This window comes from Mustela lutreola, chromosome 12, assembly GCF_030435805.1.
Source record: "Mustela lutreola isolate mMusLut2 chromosome 12, mMusLut2.pri, whole genome shotgun sequence".
Lineage (NCBI taxonomy): Eukaryota > Metazoa > Chordata > Mammalia > Carnivora > Mustelidae > Mustela > Mustela lutreola.
In genome coordinates, this window is record NC_081301.1 from 94,720,579 (window position 1) to 94,739,458 (window position 18,880).

The window sequence follows — 18,880 nt, forward strand, 5'->3', positions numbered from 1 at the left end:
TTAAGATTTTATTTATTTGAGATAGAGAATGAGTGAGAGAGAGAGAGAGCATGGGAGTGAGGGTCAGAGGGAGAAGCAGACTCCCCTGCTGAGCAGGGAGCCCGATACAGGACTTGATCCTGGGACTCCAGGATCATGACCTGAGCCAAAAGCAGTCGCTTAACCAACTGAGCCACCCAGGTGCTCCTTGAACAGCTATACTGAGATATAATTCACCTACCACACAGTTTACCCATTTAAAGTACACAGTTCAGGGGTGCCTAGATGGCTCAGTCAGTTAGGTGTCTGACTCATGGTTTTAGCTCAGGTCGTGATCTCAGGGTCATGAGATTGAGCACCACATTGGGCTCCCCGCTTAGCAGGGAGTCTGCTCAAGATTGTCTTCCTCTGCCCCTCCCCCACAGGTGCGTGCACGTGTCCGTGTGTGCTCTCTCTCTAAAACAAATAAGTAAATCCTAAAAAAAATTAAAGTGTACAATTCAGTGGCTTTCTATATACTCCCAAAGTTGTGTAACCATAACCACAGTTTCAGAACAGCCCTAATTTTAGAACATGTGTACCACCGCAGAAAGAAACTCTTCGCCCATTCACGGTTGTTCCCCATCCTTCCTGCTCCCCCCAAGCCCTGGGCAACCACTAATCTGCTTTTTGCCTCTGTTGTTTGCCTGCTCTGGCCATTTCATACAATATGTGGTCTTTCGTGACTGGCTTCTTTGAGCACGATGTTTTCAGAGTTCATCCATGCTGGGACGTGTGTCCGGACTGTGCTCCTTTTCAAGGCCAAATAATACTCCCTTGTAGAGACACCCCGCCTCTTGTTCATCCATTTATCAGTTGACAGGCATTTGGGTTGTTCCTGCTGTTTTGGCTGTTACGAATAATGCTATCACCAGCATTCTTGTCAAGCTCTTGTGTGGGTGTGTTCCACTTCTCTGTGGTTGTATCTGCAAGGGGGGGGTCACTGGATCATGTGGGAAGTCCTTACTGAAGACTTGACGGCCGGACGGTTGTCCACAGGGCCACGCCGGATTAACATTCCAGCCAGCAGTGCCGAGGCGACTGACTGCTTCACATCCTCACCCAGACACGGGAGGGCTCTCTGATTGTGGCCGTCCTGTGGGGTGTGAAATAGGATCTTCTGGTCGTTTTGGTTTTCATTTCCCTAAAATGACTAACAATGTTGAGCATCTTTTCACGTGCTTATTAGCTATTTGTATGTCTTTGGAGAAATGTCTCTTCAGATCCTTTGCCCATCTTGGATTATTTGGGTTTTTTTTTATTACTGAGTTGTAAGATTTCTTTATATTCTCAATACCAGACCCTTATCAGATACATGATTTGCAAATACTATTTTTTTCCATCCTGGGAATTGTCTTTTTACTTTCTTGATAATGTCCTTGGATGCACAAAAGATTTTAATTTTGAAAGGGATGCCTGGGTGGCTCAGTCATTAAGTGTTTGCCTTCAGCTCAGGTCATGGTCCCAGGGTGCTGGGATGGAGCCCAGCATCAGGCTCCCTGCTCTGCTGGAAGCCTACTTCTCCCTCTCCCACTCCCCTAGCTTGCATTCCCTCTCTCACTGTGTCTCTCTCTGTCAAATAAATAAATAAAATCTTAAAAAAAAATAAGATTTTAATTTTTATCAAGTGCAATTTATGTTTTTACTTTTATCACTCTGCTTTTGGTGTTGTATGTAAGAAACCAGTGTCTGGGGCGCCTGGGTGGCTCAGTGGGTTAAAGCATCTGCCTTCGGCTCAGGTCATGATACCAGGGTCCTGGGATCAAGCCCCGCATCGGGCTCTCTGCTCAGCAGGGAGCCTGCTTTCTTCTCTCTCTGCCTGCCTCTCTGCCTACCTGTGATCTCTGTGTGTCAAATAAATAAATATAATCTTAAAAAAAAAAAAAGAGGGCGCCTGGGTGGCTCAGTGGGTTAAGCCGCTGCCTTCGGCTCAGGTCATGATCTCAGGGTCCTGGGATCGAGTCCCGCATCGGGCTCTCTGCTCGGCAGGGAGCCTGCTTCCTCCTCTCTCTCTCTGCCTGCCTCTCTGCCTGCTTGTGATCTCTCTCTGTCAAATAAATAAATAAATCTTTAAAAAAAAAAAAAAAAAAAAAAAAAAGAAAGAAACCAGTGTCCAGCCCAAGATCATGAGGATTTTCTCCTGTGTTTTCTTCTGTGAGTTTGATGTGTTAGCTGTTAAATTGAGGCCCTAAATCCATCCTGAGTTAATTTTTGTGTATGATGTGAGGAAGGGGCCCAGCTTCATCTTTCTGCATGCGGGGCTGTCCCAGCAGCATTTGTTGGAAACACTATTATTTCACCTTTGAATTATCTTCGTATCCCTTTTGAAAATCAGTTCACCATAAATGTGTGGGTTTATTTCTTGACTCTCAACTCTTTCCCGTTGGTCTTTATGTCTAGAGTCAGTACTTTGGAAGCTTCCCAGGTAATTCCATGTGCAGGCAGGGTTAGAGCCACCTGGCTCGGCTCAGGAGTTTGGATGGTTCCGTCGGGAGGCCATAGGACACATGGTTGCTGGATACTTCATCACTGAGATGCAGACCATATCTTCTTAACTAAACCGGTGTCCCCAAACCTGCCTGATTAAGAATCACCAGGGAGGGGCACCTGGTTGGCTCCGTCAGTGAAGCATCTGCCTTCAGCTCAGGTCATGATCCTGGGATCCTGGGAAGGGGCCCCGCATTAGGCTACCTGCCTACTTCTCCCTCTGTCACTCTCCCTGCTTTTGTTCACTTTCTCTTTTTCTGTCAAATAAATAAATAAAATCTTTTTAAAAAAAAAATCACCAGGGTCCTTGTTAAGCAGAGATTTCTGGCCCTTGTGCATTAGGGAGACAAGGCTTGTAAGGGGTGGGAAAGGGCTGACTTCGTGTTGGCGAAGGGCTGACGTCGTTGTAGAGCTTCCAGGCTCTACTACGTGGGCCCTTGCTCCCTACCAGTTGTTAGTTGAGTAGAACCTTCGGGAACTTGTGTGTTTAATGAACCCTCCAGGTGAGTCTTATGGTCAGGCCAGCTGGGAAGATGCTGCATCTGCTAGGGCAGACCGGTAGAAGCCTGCTTCCCTGTCCCATGGCCTTTCCATGGGATTGCTGTTCCCAGGGTACTGTTGAGATGAGGCCATCATTCTGTCTTTTTTCTTTTCTTTTCTTTTCTTTTTTTTTTTTTAAGATTTTTATTTATTTGGGACACCTGAGTGGCTCAGTTGGTTAAGTAGCTGCCTTCGGCTCAGGTCATGATCCCGGCGTCCTGGGATTGAGTCCCATATCGAGCTCCTTGCTCGGCAGGGAGCGTGCCTCTCCCTCTGTCTCGGCCTGCCATTCTGTCTGCCTGCGCTTGCTCTCTCTCCCTCTCTCTCTGACAAATAAATAAATAAAATCTTTAGAAGAAAAAAAAAAAAGATTTTTATTTATTTGACAGATCACAAGTAGGCAGAGAGGCAGGCAGAGAGAGAGAGGAGGAGGAGGCAGGCTCCCTGCTGAGCAGACAGCCCGATGTGAGGCTCAATCCCAGGACCCGGGATCATGACCCGAGCTGAAGGTAGAGGCTTAACCCACTGAGCCAGGCTCCCCGGCCATCATTCTGTCTTAAAGGAGATGACAAGAAACAGCCCTATGAAACTCTGCGTTACATTTACTGTGAGCTCCTCCCTGGCCACCTAGTTTAATATGGCCAGCCGTATACACGCAAACATGTTGTCCCACATTTCTTCCCACCCGCTTGCCTTGTTTCCTTTCTTTAAGTTTCCACAGTTAGAGAGTATTTAACTTGTCTACCCCACTACATTGACAACTCCCTGAGAGAAGGGACTTTTTTGTTGACTGCAACATCCCTAGCACCAAGGACTGTTCTTGGTACAACATACACACTCAGTAAATGTGTGTGGAGTGAATGGAAGGGTTATATTGAAGTTGAGGAGTGAAGAGAGACACTGTCAGTTTTGGCCTCTGTGTGGTTGTCCGGCGCGATGCTGTGAGTCACGGGAGTGCATGTGTATCTCTCTGGATGTTAGTCTCAAAGACTAACACTGTATTTATGTCCGCTCGAACGGCACGGGGCCAGATGACTTACGTGTCGTGTACTAACCTCAGACCTTTAAAAATATAGTTTATCTTGTATTGTTTGCATCTCCATAGGCTGTCCAAATCTACTTTGGGAAAATGGCGGGCTGTGAATAAATACTGTTTAATGAGCTTTGATTGAGACGTTCTTAATTTTAGATATTCTTGATCTGTGAAAAGTAAAGGCTTGGGTTCTAGATGGGAGAAGGAGAACTTTTTTTTGAAAATGGAATTCCTTTTTCACCCCTCCCTCGTTTTTTGTTTTTGTATTTTGTTTGTTTGTTTTTTCCTTTTTAGGATAGAATTTTTGCGGCATTTGAAGAGCTTTTTCCAGATTATGTTTAAAATTGAAACCAAGCCATGTGGTGAAGAACTCAAGGGTGGGGATAAAGTGCTGATGACCTGTGTTGGCATCGGTTTCTCCAACCTTAGCAAGACCCTCAAGTGATACTCTCACCAGATAAAAGGCCCCAGCGCCTACAAGCAAAGCAGAAACTGCCACGGACACCCATCAGGACCAAGTCCAAATTCATCCAGGACAGGTTATGCTCTTACATTAAGGATTTCTTAACTTTCCATTTAAAAAAAAAAAAAATCAGTATATTCGAAGAAAAGACATCTCTGTATCATGTGGCTTCTTGCTGTTTTTGCGGTGGCGCTGACATTCCTCAGGAGGCCCAGTCACAGCAAGTGCACCCTTGGCTCACCTGATGACAAGTATGCCTTCAGGACACAGTTGTGCCGCTAGAACAACCTCCCACTGCATTCCTGGGCTTCCGGCCTGTGGAGCCTGTCACCGTTCTTCCTGCAAGGGCTGATGTGCTGAGCCTTGGTTTCCGGGTAGGGGTTACTGAGATAACAGGGCGACGTGCGCTGCTCGCGCGTGTCAGGATCGGTCTGTGAAGCTCATTGGTGCCTCGTCTTCTGAATGGACTGACATCTTGGAGGCAGGTGTCGCCCCCCCCCCCCCATCTGGCTCATTGTATGTGTGTGTGGGGTGAAGGGTGCCTGGGGAGGGCAGGGGTCCATTAAAGTTATTGGATATTTTCTCTATCTAAGGTGTGTGGTACATTTTCTTATTTTATCCTTATGGTAGCTCTGCAATATGGATTTTATTAAATTCTTAAGAAAACCCACGGAGCGTATTTTATCCCTTTGAAGTTAACAATGTAAAGACAGTAGATGTACTGATTTTAAAGTGCTGCATGTAATAGTGTCAGAGTCTGGAATTGGGCCCGACTTGCAAGCTCCCAAGTCCGATGGTTACTGCCCCATGGATGCCAGCGGAAGACCTGCGGATCGTAGGTCCAAGATAGAGAACTTTGTAACTGGAGCACAGCAAGCAGCATGAACCTCACGTTTGGATCGGATTCCCCTGTCCCCGAAGTCCCACAGTGACGACGTGAGGCAGGGGTGGGGAGCAGGGTGATGCCCTGCCCGCAGTGGGCTTGCCTCGCAGCCGAGGGGAGTCTGCACGCTCGGGGACTCGTCCTCTTCCAGCAGGCCTGCTCTTTCTTCCAGGTGGGGACATTACTGCATCCCTCAGGACTGCTTGCTGGGAGCACCATTAGGACAAAGGGCCCAGGGGAAGGCCTCCCGAGCAAGGACATGCAGGAACGCTCGGACAACTAACAGAGTCTACATTTGGTAGGTGTATGGGCCACAGTTGGTAGGAAAGAAAAGATCTAATTCTTTCTACGAGGATTCCAAGTGGTATTCTCCACCTGGGGGCTGCAGGTGGTTCGAAGGAAGGAAAGATCTTTCTCTCCCCAATCTTTGTACCCTTTCTTTTTCGGGGGAAAGGGACTAGAGAAAGTCTGCGCTGTCATGACTGGGGGTGTGGGAACATGGGGAGATGTAAGCCTCACATGGGAGAAAGCCAGGCCGTTTGGAATGATGGCATTCCACTTACTGAGAACTTTACATAGCTCTTAGGTTTTGTTATGCAGAAGAAATGAACACAAACGGGCACCTGGGTGGCTCAGTGGGTTAAGCTTTTGCCTTTGGCTCAGGTCATGATCTCAGGGTCCCGGGATCAAGCCCGACATTGAGCTCTCTGCTCAGTGGGGAGCCTGCTTCCCCCTCTCTGTCTTTGCCTACCTCTCTGCCTACTTGTGATCTCTCTCTCTGTCAAATAAATAAATAAAGTCTTAAAAAAAAAAAAAAAAAGAAAGAACACAAACTTAGCCGTTGAGAACAATACCCATGTATCCTCTCCATTCACTAGGTTGGAGGTGCTGATAGGCTTGGCTGGATTCTCTGCTTAGAGTCTCACAAGGCCGATGCCCGCTGGGCTCTGGCAAAGAATGAGCCAGCTCATTCAGATTGTTGGCAGAATTCAGGTTCTAGGACTAGAATTCCTATTTCTGGCTGGCTGTCAGCTGGGGACATCTTTCAGCTTCGAGAGGTGGCCTGGATTCCTTGTACCTTGCTTCTCTCTGTCTTCAAGCCAGCGATGGTACATTGAATCCTGTTGCATCCAGCCTTTCTCGTGCTTTGTCTCTGTCTTTTTCTTCTGGCACCAGCCGAAGAAGACTCATTACTTTAGTTGCTTTTAAATGTCTCCTGTCTTACCTGGATAATCTCTCTATTTTAAGGTCCCCTGATCACAACAATACCTACATTTGTGTTTGAATAGCTAGGGGCTTGAATCAGGGTCAGTTGTCTGAGAATTCTGCCTACCACACCTGCTGCTCTCTGTTTACTGCTGCTGCTATTTGAACCCAGAACGGCCCATGAGTAAATTTAGAACTAAGGGGCCATGTTGCTTTGGACACAACAGATATTATCCTCAGGGGCTTTCTGTGTGTTGTAGCAAGCTCCAGAAATGGTACTGTTGGCCAGTAAACTGGTGGCGTGTGGACTGCAGGCAGATCATTACAAACAGTAGAAGGGTGTGTGCTTCTCTCTGCTGTGAACATGGGAGCGTCTAGTGTTTCCAGCCCTCCTCCTGGAGTAGCTCCTTCTGCAGTGGGAATATCTGGTAGTGGTGTAGATACAGCCAAAGGAGGGGAAATGTAGTGTTTATGCATACTGCGCGCTCCCAGCCCCTTCTCAAATGCCCAAGAGAAGCAGTACCGTTCACTGAGCAGGAGCCATTCTGTGCAGTAGCTGGTCCGTCTTTGACACTGGCCCCTCCAGTGTCTTCCTTGTTCTTAGATTTGCTCCTGGTTGGTCCAGCTGCCCCTGGGGTAGTTTGAAGAGAAATTCTAGCATTTTTAGCCTTGGTTTTCTTAGTTTTTCTGTTTCCTGTCTGTCAGACAGAAACAGAGCATCCTGAATTCATTGAGGGTGGTGATTTTTATTTTAAGGACCTATACACCTGTGACCTTTTTGGGGGTTTTGGCAGAGCTTTCAGCACCATTCAGACTACATTCTGTGTAAACACCAGCCAGCCTCCTTGGTCATAATTGTATTGCCATGTTCGTCAAGGTAGTTGACAGGAGGTGGGAGGAAGCCAGGATATTGCAGCATAGAGTGCTGATGGGGAAAGAGCAGCAGGAGGCTCCGCGGAAGTCCAAATTGCCCTCAGAGGCCAGCTAAACCTCATGGTTTATTTATTTTTAATCTTTTCTGGTAAGAACTTATTGCATACCCAATAAGAAAACCCAAAAGCTTATCTTGCATTATGGTGCCTGTCTTTTCACTGTTACAGGAACACAAAACCCCGTGAGGTGGTCATTTCCTGCTAGGTCTTTTGTTTTGGGAGCCTCCTCAGCGGGGCCTCTGCTGGCAGATAGTTGTATGCTGAGTGAAACCTTCGGAAGTAGGCTGGCTGGAGTAGAGGAGCCTGGAAGAAGTGGGTAGGATCAAAGGTAGATGGAGAGAAGGAAACACCAGGGAAGTAAGGAATTTCACAGGGTTGGCCATGCCTACAGTGGGGGGAAATTCCCCCGGGTGAGGTCGGGGACTAAGCCTGGCCGATGAAATGGGTTTACTGGGGGCTTTGGTCACGGCGTGAGGAGGAGGATGTGGGGTCCCATTGGCTCTGCCGGTTGCATTGGAGAGCTGTGTCTGGACCAGTGTGGGCAATGTGAGCCCGTCCGTGATGAACAGGGAGGCATCCCCACGGGCTGGTGCCCCACCCACGTCTCCGTTGTTCTTCACGGACTCTGGGGGGGACAAGAAGCAGCTTCCGCTCAGTCAGAGCATCCACGGTCAGACCACACTAGCGTGTTCTTCAGAAGGACTAATGGCTAATGGGAATGTCAGCGGACAAGTGGGGTCTTTTGGGACTCGAGTTGACTAGATCTAAGAGGCCATTTGAGTGGAATAATTTATCAGTGTTCGGCCTCTTACAGAAGCCAAGCCACATCGCTCATTTTCTCAAACAAATAAAAGCCTTCATTTTGTCTGGGGCTGCTCCGATTCCTTGTCATATTTGGCCCACACCTGTGAGACAGTCTGACCCCAAGCCTGAGAACAGGCTTGGGGTCAGCCCTTTTGACCAGCCCAGGTCAGAATTTGGGCTGATGGGCTGCTCCCTCTCTTCCTGGTCCTTTTGATGCTGGTGGTAGCCGATGTGGATCCCACTCTGCTGAGACCCTTGCATTGGGTCTGCAGGGGAAGCGACGGTCGTCTCGGGAGGTAAGTGTGGTGCAGCTTGCTTTCTGGGTCATCTTGGCTGCTGACCAGCTGTTAGGACATGAACTAATTTACCTCCCCACACTTGGGTTTCCTCTGTGGAACCGAAGTCGATGTGTGAGATGGTGCAAGAAAAAAAAATCAGAAAGATGCCCACCATTATGAACTTGTCCCGCCAGCCCTCCCCCATTCTCATATATGTTTATTTGGGTGAGTTGGCATGAGTTTTTGTTTTTGTTTTATAAATAGCAAGATATTTTCCCCCGAGGTCTCAGGACACTCTGTTTCCTTCCTATTCCCAATCTTCTAAAGAGCCTTGTACCCCCAAATATTCAGATTGATTCATTTGTTAATAATTTCTGCTACCATTTGGGCAATATTATATTTAAGCCTATGAATTTCTGGAAATCAGAGGCCAGCCTAAAGACTGGCTTAAGGATAAGGAACCAGCCCAGCAAGGAGACACAGGACAGCTCTGGATGTCTACTCCTTGAATACCCTATCACCGGGGCCATGAGAAACATTGGCCTTGCTGCTGGACTCGCTGGTGTTGTCCCCTTGGGCAATTGGTCTTGGGAGCAGATGATGCCCTAAAAGAAGAGGGATCTTCATATGTCATTTAGGAAAGACACTGGTGGGGACTATATATTTTCAGATGGTGCCTGGCATACTGTGGGGACAGATCCAACTTCAGGCTGTGACAGCTTACCTCCGGCTGTTTTAAATGCTGAATTCACTTGGTTTCAGACCTTCTGGTTTGGACCTCTCTTGTTCTCGTGCTTTGATTTGACCTTCCTGCTATTTCTACCTGCTGGCAGCTAAAGTCCTCTTGCCTAAGATCCGTAAGCTTTGAAGAACCAATGGAAATGTTTGCAAAATGCCAGGAAAAAGAAAATCCTCGCTCCAAATTATGCAAGGAAAAGAGCAAGAATTATTAAATATCCACAAAATGAAACGTTTCCTTCCTTAATTGTTAAAATATTGAGATGTATGTTGTATAGACAAGAGTTTCTTTCTTCACAGGCACTCAAGACTGCCAAGGAACCATAGCTAATCATCTAGTAAGTGAGTTGCCGGGCTCCGAAGCAACTTAAAAGACAAAATTATAAAAAGCTTCAGAAATTTAGGATGCGGCTACATTTTAATATGTGTGGTTTGATAATGCTGTCCTAAGAGGCCGATAAAGTAAAAGTTAAGGGAGCCCTCCCCTGTCCTGAGCCGCCGCCTCAGACCGAAAGCCTCAGCAGTTGCCGAGAGGGTCCCCATCCCATGATGCACCCCGAGCTGCACATTCTCACGGACAGAGAGACTGTCCCTGCCCAATATTTAAAAAAAAAAATTCCCTCAGAGTTGTTTCCCTCTGCTGACTAAAGAATGCTTTGACTGACCACTGGTCTGCTGTGGCACACTGGCATCCTGACATGCTTCCCCTGGGAAGGATTATTAGAGGTGTAGACATTGCTATAATCTCCATCCTGGGTTTGAAGCATTACAATGTGCATTAATTTAGCAAAGGCTCTGTGAAGTCCTGCAGTTGGAACTCTTTGTTCGTGCTACCACTCTTCAAGCTGACTTGACCACAGGACTCCATACCTGCCAAAAAAAAAAAAAAAGAGAGAGAGAGCATTACATATAGTGCTTTTATTCTGCAGATCATACTTTGGCTGTTCCTGGTCTTCTGGTATTATTGTAGAACATTTTTAGGGATATTTTTTAGGAAAAAATCAACTCTTCCATTTTTTTTTTTTTAAAGATTTTTATTTATTTATTTGATAGACAGAGATCACAAGTAGGCAGAGAGAGAGGAAGGGAAGCAGGCTCCCCGCTGAGTAGAGAGCCCGACATGGGGCTCGATCCCAGGACCCTGAGATCATGACCCGAGCCGAAGGCAGAGGCTTTAACCCACTGAGCCACCCAGGCGCCCCAACTCTTCCATTCTTGATTGGAGTATTTGTGAGAAGCTGAGCAGTTTGGGGTCCCTGGTGGGGAATAGAGTCCTGTGTAACCCTTGCCCCAGCCTCACTGTGTCAGTCACCCACACACGTGAGCTTCGAAGCAGTGGCCACCAGCCCCACGCATCCCTGTACCAGCTTTTCTTCCTGTCTGGGGTCGAAGAATTAGAAGGGTCGGGTATGGGGAGAGGAGGAGATTCTTTTCCTATCATGGCATCATTACGGTGCCCCTGGTTTCTTGAGCTTTGCATTGACGGTTCCTTACTTCTTGGCTCAGAACCTTGGCATATAACATGGCAGTAGAGCTCGTGAGCTCTCAGGAAGAAGAGGTCAGCAGATGTGCGTAGAAGTTCTGACTGGGGGTCCAGGAAGAGTACCAGAGGCTTGTGGCTGATTAGCTCAAGTCTTGGTCATTGGTGAGGGAGCAGAGATGGTAGAGAAGAGGTTGACTATACTCTTAGGCCAGCCTGAGCTCCCAAACATCTGGATATTCAAAGAACTCTGATGGTGGCAGCACCTACCAGCAGATGTGAAGATCGTGTTTTTGAGGCGGAGGCCCTAGGAAGTGGAAGAAGTCTTGGGCTTTTTAAGTGGGTTTGTAAAAGGAGACTCTTCAAAAAAAAAAAAGAAAGAAAAAGAAAAGAAAATTAAAAGGAGTCTCTCGCACTTAAAACAAGCCCCACCAGCCCTGCTCCTCTGCTAGTGGGCTCTCCAGGAAAGAGCCTGCACAGGTATTCCCTGAGGGTCTTCTCTAAAGTGAGGAACTTAGGCGGGTGCCTGCTGAAGCTGCTGGTCCTATATGTCAGCAATAAACTTTTGCAGCTCCCGACATCCTGAGTGGGTGCTGTTCGCAGCCCCAAGTTTTGTCTTTTGGGGGTTTACTGAAGGAGAAAGAGCAGCGAAGTTTCAATCAGAGCCCTGAATTTGACAGAGTAGGAGGTAGTGAAGAGCACTTGAACTTCCTGTCCACCTACCTGAAGAAGCAGAGTGCCAGGGGAAGTGGCAGACAGCCTAACCTCAGACTGAAGGAGCATGAGGCCAGCGCCTCTTAACAATACCAAGAAAACAGCTTTGGCAAAACCAGGGGGGCTACCAGGAGGACAGCAGTGGGCAGGCGGCCCCGTGCCTCAGGGGGTGTCCTACTTGTCTTATTCGTTTCCCAGGAATCCTTGGCCCCAAGAGGAGCCTGAACACTGAACATAATAGGACTGGCGCAGGCCTGTCTGACTCTCTTTCCACATGTTAAGCACTACTGTTGTTACGGGTAATATACAGATTCATTGTGTAAAGGATCACTGAATTCATTTTTTTTTTTTTTAAGACTTAAAAAATTTATTTGACACAGAGACAGCGAGGCGGGGGGGAACACAAGCAGGGGGAGTGGGAGAAGGAGAAGCAGGCTTCCCGTGGAGCAGGGAGCCGGTTGTGGGGTTCCATCCCAGGACCCCGGGATCATGGCTTGAGTGGAAGGCAGATAGATGCCTAATGACTGAGCCACCCAGGTGCCCCTGAATTCACTCTTTTTTTTTTTTTTTTTTAAGATTTTATTTATTTATTTTGAGAGAGCGCCAGCGCATGGGGGAGAAGCGGGGACTCGAGCTCACCTGGGTGCAGATGCGCAAGAGTTGGGGATGGGGGACAGGGAGGTGCTGAGGGAGATCGAAAGGGAGAGAGAGTGACTCCCCAGCAGATTTGTCAGGGAGCGCAAACATGACTTGGGGCCAGATCCCAGGACCCGGACTGACCCGGCTAAAACCAAGAGTCAAGACGCTCAACCCACTGAACCCCCCAGGTGTCCCTACTGAAGTCATTCTTGTTCCATTGAATACCTTCTCAACCAACAGATTATATTGTGGAGAAACAGGTATGTGAAAATTTTAGATGTTTAAAAGAACTGAGGTTCCCATATTTTCTTGAGAAGTCTGGAAAGACTGTTACATTGTATAATTATCTTCAGTAGTGGTCTCTTATTGGTTATCTACTTTGATTATGTGATTATTCTGGAATGTTCCAGAATGTTTGCTTGTGTTGGGGTAGGTGAGGAGAGAGAGAAGTGGGGGAGACTGGAGGTCAGTTCAGTTATTGGGTCATTCTCAGTTGTCATTCAAACAGGTGAAGTTCCATTCGGCATCACTGATCTGCTGAAATGTTATCCAAGCTGAGCCTCCTCACTCTGAGATCAGGTGCTACTTTCTTCCCTCAGGATGTCTTCCTCTGCAAAAGCCTCAGCCTTCCAAGGTGGCAAGTGTTCAGATTTGCCCTGATTTGCAGTTGTCACTGCCATACGGATTTCTAAACACTTCCTCAAATTATGTCAGCCTCTCAGGACTTACATTCAGACTTATGGAAGCTGTGAGATGGCCTCAGGGCCACGCAATGAGTAGAGAGATGGAATGTGTACACACAACTTGCGGTTCCTAGCTCTGAACCATGATATGTGAAGGTCGCTAGCAGGCCGTACTTTGGTGCTCTTTCAAATGAGTATTATTTAAGTATTTGTTTAATATTTATTTAGACATGGGCAGATGAACCTTCTGTGAGGGGAGGGTAGAAAAGGAGCACCCCAGATTTCCACATCTCAATGGAACTAGAGCCCAAGCTTATTATCTTTGTCGACTTCGGTAGTCATACTAGCTAGGGTGTTTTGTGTTTCCTGAGTATAATTGACTGGAAACAATCAGACTTAAGCAAAAATGAGGATGTATTGACTGTCTTAAAGGAAAAGGCCAGGGCTACTACATCTCTCTTTGGGCTTCTCTGGGTCCTGAGGCTTAACTGATGTCATCCAGACTCATCACTTTTGTCCTGTATCTCTGGTCCTTCTCCTGCCCTGTTCCTTACCAAGATTTCCTCACTGTTGGTGGCGAGAGGCTGTTAGGAGTTCTTGGCTGCCCTGGTGGAAAGAGTCTTAACAGTTCTCAATTGTCGCCCCAAAGAGTTGAGTATCATAGAATTGACTTTGGTTATTTGCCCAAACAGTAATCAATTACTATAACCAGAGAGATTGATTGCTGTGATTGGCCATGCTTTGGTCACATCCCAACACCTAGAGCCTGGAAGAGTCCCACTCCCAAACCACATGCACTGAACATGGGGAGGTGGCTCCCCAAGGAAACTGATTTCATGTGCCAAAAGATAAGGAAATGGATGCTGGGCAGACCAAGCCAACAGAGACATACTGTAGAAATGTCCTTGTGTCCCCCTGGTACCTTGCAGTTAATCAAAATATTGCTTTAAACAACATTCAGGCCACTCCCTGAGCAGAGTGCTGATCCATACAGTTTTCCCCATTTCATTACATTATGCACTGGTTCCCTGGGCACCTTCCCAACTGGCTCCCTCCTACTCCAACTCTGTCTTCACCAGGTGAGTAGGTAGGAGAGCAGAGGGACTCAGCCCAGGACAGAGTTCAGAACAGAACGTGGCCCTGCACTCCTGGCTGATAGCCAGCAACCTCTGCTGACTCTGTCACTTAGCTCTTGGGCAAGCCCAGCAGCACAGCTTTGCTTGTCCCACAGCCCACCCGGGTCCCACCAGAACTGAGATTGGTTTGGGTTAGAGCTGGACTGAGAGATCTCCAGATGTTGGATTGAAGGCAGTTTGGCCCGAGGCATTCCCAGCCTGCTTATGTCTCTGCAGAGGTGTGCCAGGGGAGCTACTGCAAGGGACTCCCTCGAGCATTCCAGATCTGTATACTGATTTAGGTAAAAGAGCATGCTCTAGAGTCCCCCAAGAGAAACCGTCTAGAAGGAACACTAAGCCATTAACAGGAGTAGCCTAGGCATGTGAGATTGGGGAGGGGATGTTCATTTTTTGCTTTATCTGTTTTCTGTTGTTGGAGTGGTTTAAGGTGGGGTGGGTTTCTGAGCTGCAGGGGGCACTAGGGGGTATCTGGGGGGGATTACTCTTGTGGTTGATTGCAAGGTTTGAGGAGACTGGCAAAGTACCTCTGATGGGGAGGGAACTGGGTGGCAGATGGGCATTGGAGGAAAAGACTCAGGACCCAAGCACAGGGCTGTCACACACCCAGAAAAGTCAAGGTCTTCAGAGGATAAGGACTTTTTCCTCCCAGTGGCACTGACCCTGCTAGTCAGTAGTACTTAGTACACCAGATTGAACACTGTCAGTGCCGCATTAGCAGTGGCTATGGTAATCGCTGACCTACCAGCTTGGCCTCCCTTCTGAACAGTTTTGCAGGGCACAGGAGAAAAATAATGACGAAACCAGCCACACCTAGATGTTGACCTAAAAGGTCATTGCCCAGCTTATTAGTTAGGCTTTGCTCCAAATGACTTGAGACGTGTTCCTGTCATCAAATATGACCTGAAAGTATTCGTAGTTGCTGAGAATGTCTAAAATAACGACGTGTAAATTCTCAAGGCAACAGAGAGCTTCCTAATATTTATGACAAAGAGTTTCTCTATTGAAATAAGGTTATCGCCCTCCCAGGTGATTACTTGGAAGACAATGCTGTTCATTTGCATAAGCAGGGATGACCTTCACCGCACTTACCTGAGAATGTCCGGTGGCCCCCGTTCTTGCAATTCCCATTCTTGCTTTTCTCTCTCTGCTGATGCTTCCCGGAAGGGGCCTGGTTCTAGTCCTGCGGTTCCTTTCCTTTTTCTCTTTCTCTTGTGCTGAGTGAGATGTACAGTGAGCAGACTGACCGTGGCCGTGGATGTGTACTTCGGAATCGTTCATACCTGGCCACTATAGTCCTGGGCCACTAAAGACACTGAAGGTTCTGGGCCACTGAGCTTTTTCTTACAGAGTCTGCAAGAAAAAAAGAGATAGTGAGAGGGATGAACTGGAGTCCTTTTTTTCTTGCCTATTTCTTATTTCCTTTAGAAAAGTGCAAAAGAGATGTATTGGGAATAAGACGAGACTCTAAACCATTAAAAGATGGACTCTAGGAGGAGAAGCCCAGAGGGTCAGGGAGTGGGGACAGGAGTGCGGAAGAAAGCTGGGGACAGAGCATCTGGCAAAAACCGTGGTATGTTCCCCTGGGGTTTTTTGACTGAATTTCCACTGGGCCTACAGCAATGTTGGCATGTGCATGGTGTGGGAGTGGGTTGTCCTTAAGGATAATTCCAGTCTCAAGGCCTGACACATTTTTAAGCGCCATGTCCAAAGCTGAAAGCAATGCAAAAACAAAACAAAATAAAACAAAACAGCCCAACAAACCCAACAGCTCCAAACCCAGGATTTCATTTCTCTCCTCCATGATGGTCTCCCCTGAAGAACCATCTTTGATGGCCTCGCATATACTAACCTTTCTTAAGCTGGGGAGGAATTTGATGTGGTTTGATCCTACTCCACAGCTTCCCCAGATCCAGATACCCAGAGATAGCCAGAAGTTGAGAGCTCAGGTTGGGCTTGAGGTGAGTGAAGGGAAGAGTCGGGGCTAGGCAGGACACTGAGGCAGGGGCAGGGCGAGGGGCGTGCTTGGGGGAGGGGCGATGAAGCTACTGGTTGGGCGAGGCTTGCCTCATACCGAGAAGCCTGACTTCGATTCGCTTGCCGGTGGATTTTCGGTGACTAAAACCCGTGTGGACTAAAGGTTAAGAACAGTTTGCTCGACTCCTTGGCACGGACTTCACTTGCACATTGAATCAATAAATGCCAATTTAATGGAGCCATTGCTGGGAATCAGGTATCTAACATCTCCTGGGAGGAGTTTTTTTTTTTTTTTTTTCCCCCTAAAACCACACTTCGCTCCTTGTTGCTCTTTAGGTTATCCTTTGTCTGTAGGAAAACGGCTCCCCAACATCTCCCCTCCCCCACCGTTTGACAGAGCCTGAAGATGCACTGGGCAGCCCTTCCCACGGTTAGCTGGAGGGCAGGAGCGTCCAGGGCGGAAGGGTCTCCCAGCCGGCAGAGTGAGGAGCTGGCTGAAAGGGGATTATGGTCTTTGCAGAAGAAACTCTCTAGAGGAGAGAATAATTGGGTAACAATTACCAGCTCATCCTCTGAATCTCTTATAGCTCGTTGAGACTCCATTGTCAGCAGGACTGTGTAGTCTTAGCCTGGTTACGTCTGTGCTAGTTCTGAGCGGAGTCATCCCCATCGTCTGGGAGTTTGCTGCAGAGAACAGGTAGCCCACCTGGGGTCTTCTGTGTGTCTGTCCTTGGGACGGAGATACCAGGCTCTGTGCTCCGTGCGTGCTTCACTTCTCGTCCAGCCCACCGTGTCCCTCCCTTTCCTGTGCAGAGGTAGTGTTGGGTTTGTGGAGCTGGCTGTTGGGACCGAGAGAAGGAGGGCCCCACGTTCTCCAGGGTGGTTAGCATACACACTGCCTGAACACAGGTGCGGAATAAGGCCTCGGCACCAGGCCAGGCTTGGGGCTCCTATCTTGCCCCAGGCTCTGCTGACGCATGTGCTTCTCGTGAATGGCTCTTCCTCAGATGTTTGAGTCCTTTGGAAACTGGCCTCTGAGCTCAATTCCATTGTGGTTGACTATGGCCACCCTATCAGAGTTTCCGTCTAGGTCTCCAGTTACCCTAGAGCAGGAAAAAAGCAAACTGAAAGGGGAGTAGTGGAGTAGGAAGGTGGTCTAACGAGAGTTTTTCTGACCTAAAGAGAACTACAACCCTCTTCTCAGGCAGCGAAGGCAGCACCTTCTGTACCAGCAGCCTTCACCCGGACAGCACTTCCCAGTTTGGGGACTGTATTAGTGGCCTCGGGCTGCCATAACAAAATATTACACTCTGGGTGGCTTCAGATAACAGGAAATTCTTTACTCACAGTTCTGGAGGCTGAAGTCCAAAATCAAGGTTTTGGCAGATTTGGTTCCTTCTGAGGGAGAATCGCTTCCAGATGCCTCTCTCCTTTGCAAGACAAAGCTCTCTCTTTGGTGGTCCTTGGTTTTCCCCACTTGGAGGTGCTTCCTCCATCTTCACATGCTATTGTCCCTGGGTCTCTTTCTTCCTGTGGCTGTCTTTGTGGAGGGACATGACTCATATTGGATGAGGGACCCACCCTCATCTTAACTGATCACATCTTTAGTAATCGTATTTCCAAATAAGCTTACCTTCTGAGGTTCTAGAGGACGACTTTAATCTCTCTCTTTTTGGGGGTGGAGGAGACATAGTTCAACCCATAAGAGAGACCAAAGACTGAAGGACCTTCAGCCAGGTGGACCCGGAGGGGTTATGAGGGCTACTTGGAAGGACCTGCCAGAACAGTGGGCTTGTTAATTCTACAGGGACAGTTGTCCAAACTCTGAGACTTTGTAAGATCCCATATGTGTATACTATTGTTCCATCATGGGGATTTTGGTGTGGACTAATAATACAAATGAACTTATTTAAGCCAGGGCCGTTTTGGTTGCAGGGAATGGAAACCCAGTTCCAGCTGAGTTAAACAAAGACATAAGAGAAATCTATTGGTTGACATAACAGGATACTCTGGGAATGGATGGATCTGCCTTTAGGCAAGATGGAATCTAAGTCTTCATGTCTTCAGAGGTGTCTCTGTCTCGGTCTCTCTCTAACTCTCTTCCTCCTGGCAAGCTCTCCTCACAAGGGGGTAAAATGGTGGTTCAGCGTCCCAAGCTCACATTGTCTCAGTTTAGCCACGTTAGCAGAAAAAACTTCTTTCCAGCTCCCTGTATCATTTTTGGGGAAGACACTGATTGGCCTTGCTTTGGTCTTGTGCCCATACACAAGCCAGTCATTGTGGCCAGGGAATTAGGGTGCCCCGCTCGGCCAGCCTGGATTGTGTGTTCACCCTTGGGAGGAGTGTCCGTGGTGGGTTGTCCTACTGGAACCTCATGAAAATTGGAGCAAGGATTTCTCAGGGAAATCTGCAGAAGGGAGTGGAGAAGCACTGTGTTAGACACGATAACGCTACACTCCCCTATATAAGTCAAGTCAGTTTAAAGAAGAAAGGGGAATTAGAAGGATTCAGGGGTGTCTCACAGAATGCAAGGCAGGCTTATAGCTGGGCCTCTGGAGGGAACCTGAAGCAATCAAAGCCCAGGCAGCTTCTTTCTGCTGAGATGCTATGTTCTCCTCTCTCTGAAAGCCCCCTTTCTTTGCTTCTTAGTCTACCCTGTGGGAAGAAAGTGGTTTCCCTACACCCTCCCAGTTTTTAATCTTCGTCATTCAAGGAACTAGCCCAGTTTAAAATTCGCAAGCAATTAATTAACCATGCTCAGTATATCATAGTGGGTTTTTTTTTAAGGTTTTTATTTATTTATTTTACAGACAGAGATCACAAGTAGGCAGAGAGGCAGACAGAGAGAGAGGAGGAAGCAGGCTCCCTGCCG

The 18,880-nt window shown here is 47.8% G+C and overlaps 1 protein-coding gene across 3 annotated transcripts in view; it reads left to right on the forward strand.

Moving 5' to 3' along the window:
• The window catches only part of RCL1 (RNA terminal phosphate cyclase like 1), a 65,610-nt gene extending 60,482 nt beyond the window's left edge, over positions 1 to 5,128 (forward strand). For all 3 annotated transcript variants that reach the window (XM_059141867.1, XM_059141868.1, XM_059141869.1), the window contains one exon: positions 4,373 to 5,128. In XM_059141867.1, coding sequence (XP_058997850.1) covers positions 4,373 to 4,523 — 151 coding nt within the window. In that variant the 3' untranslated portion in view covers positions 4,524 to 5,128. The remainder of the gene's footprint in view (positions 1 to 4,372) is intronic.
• Positions 5,129 to 18,880: the final 13,752 nt, after the last annotated feature.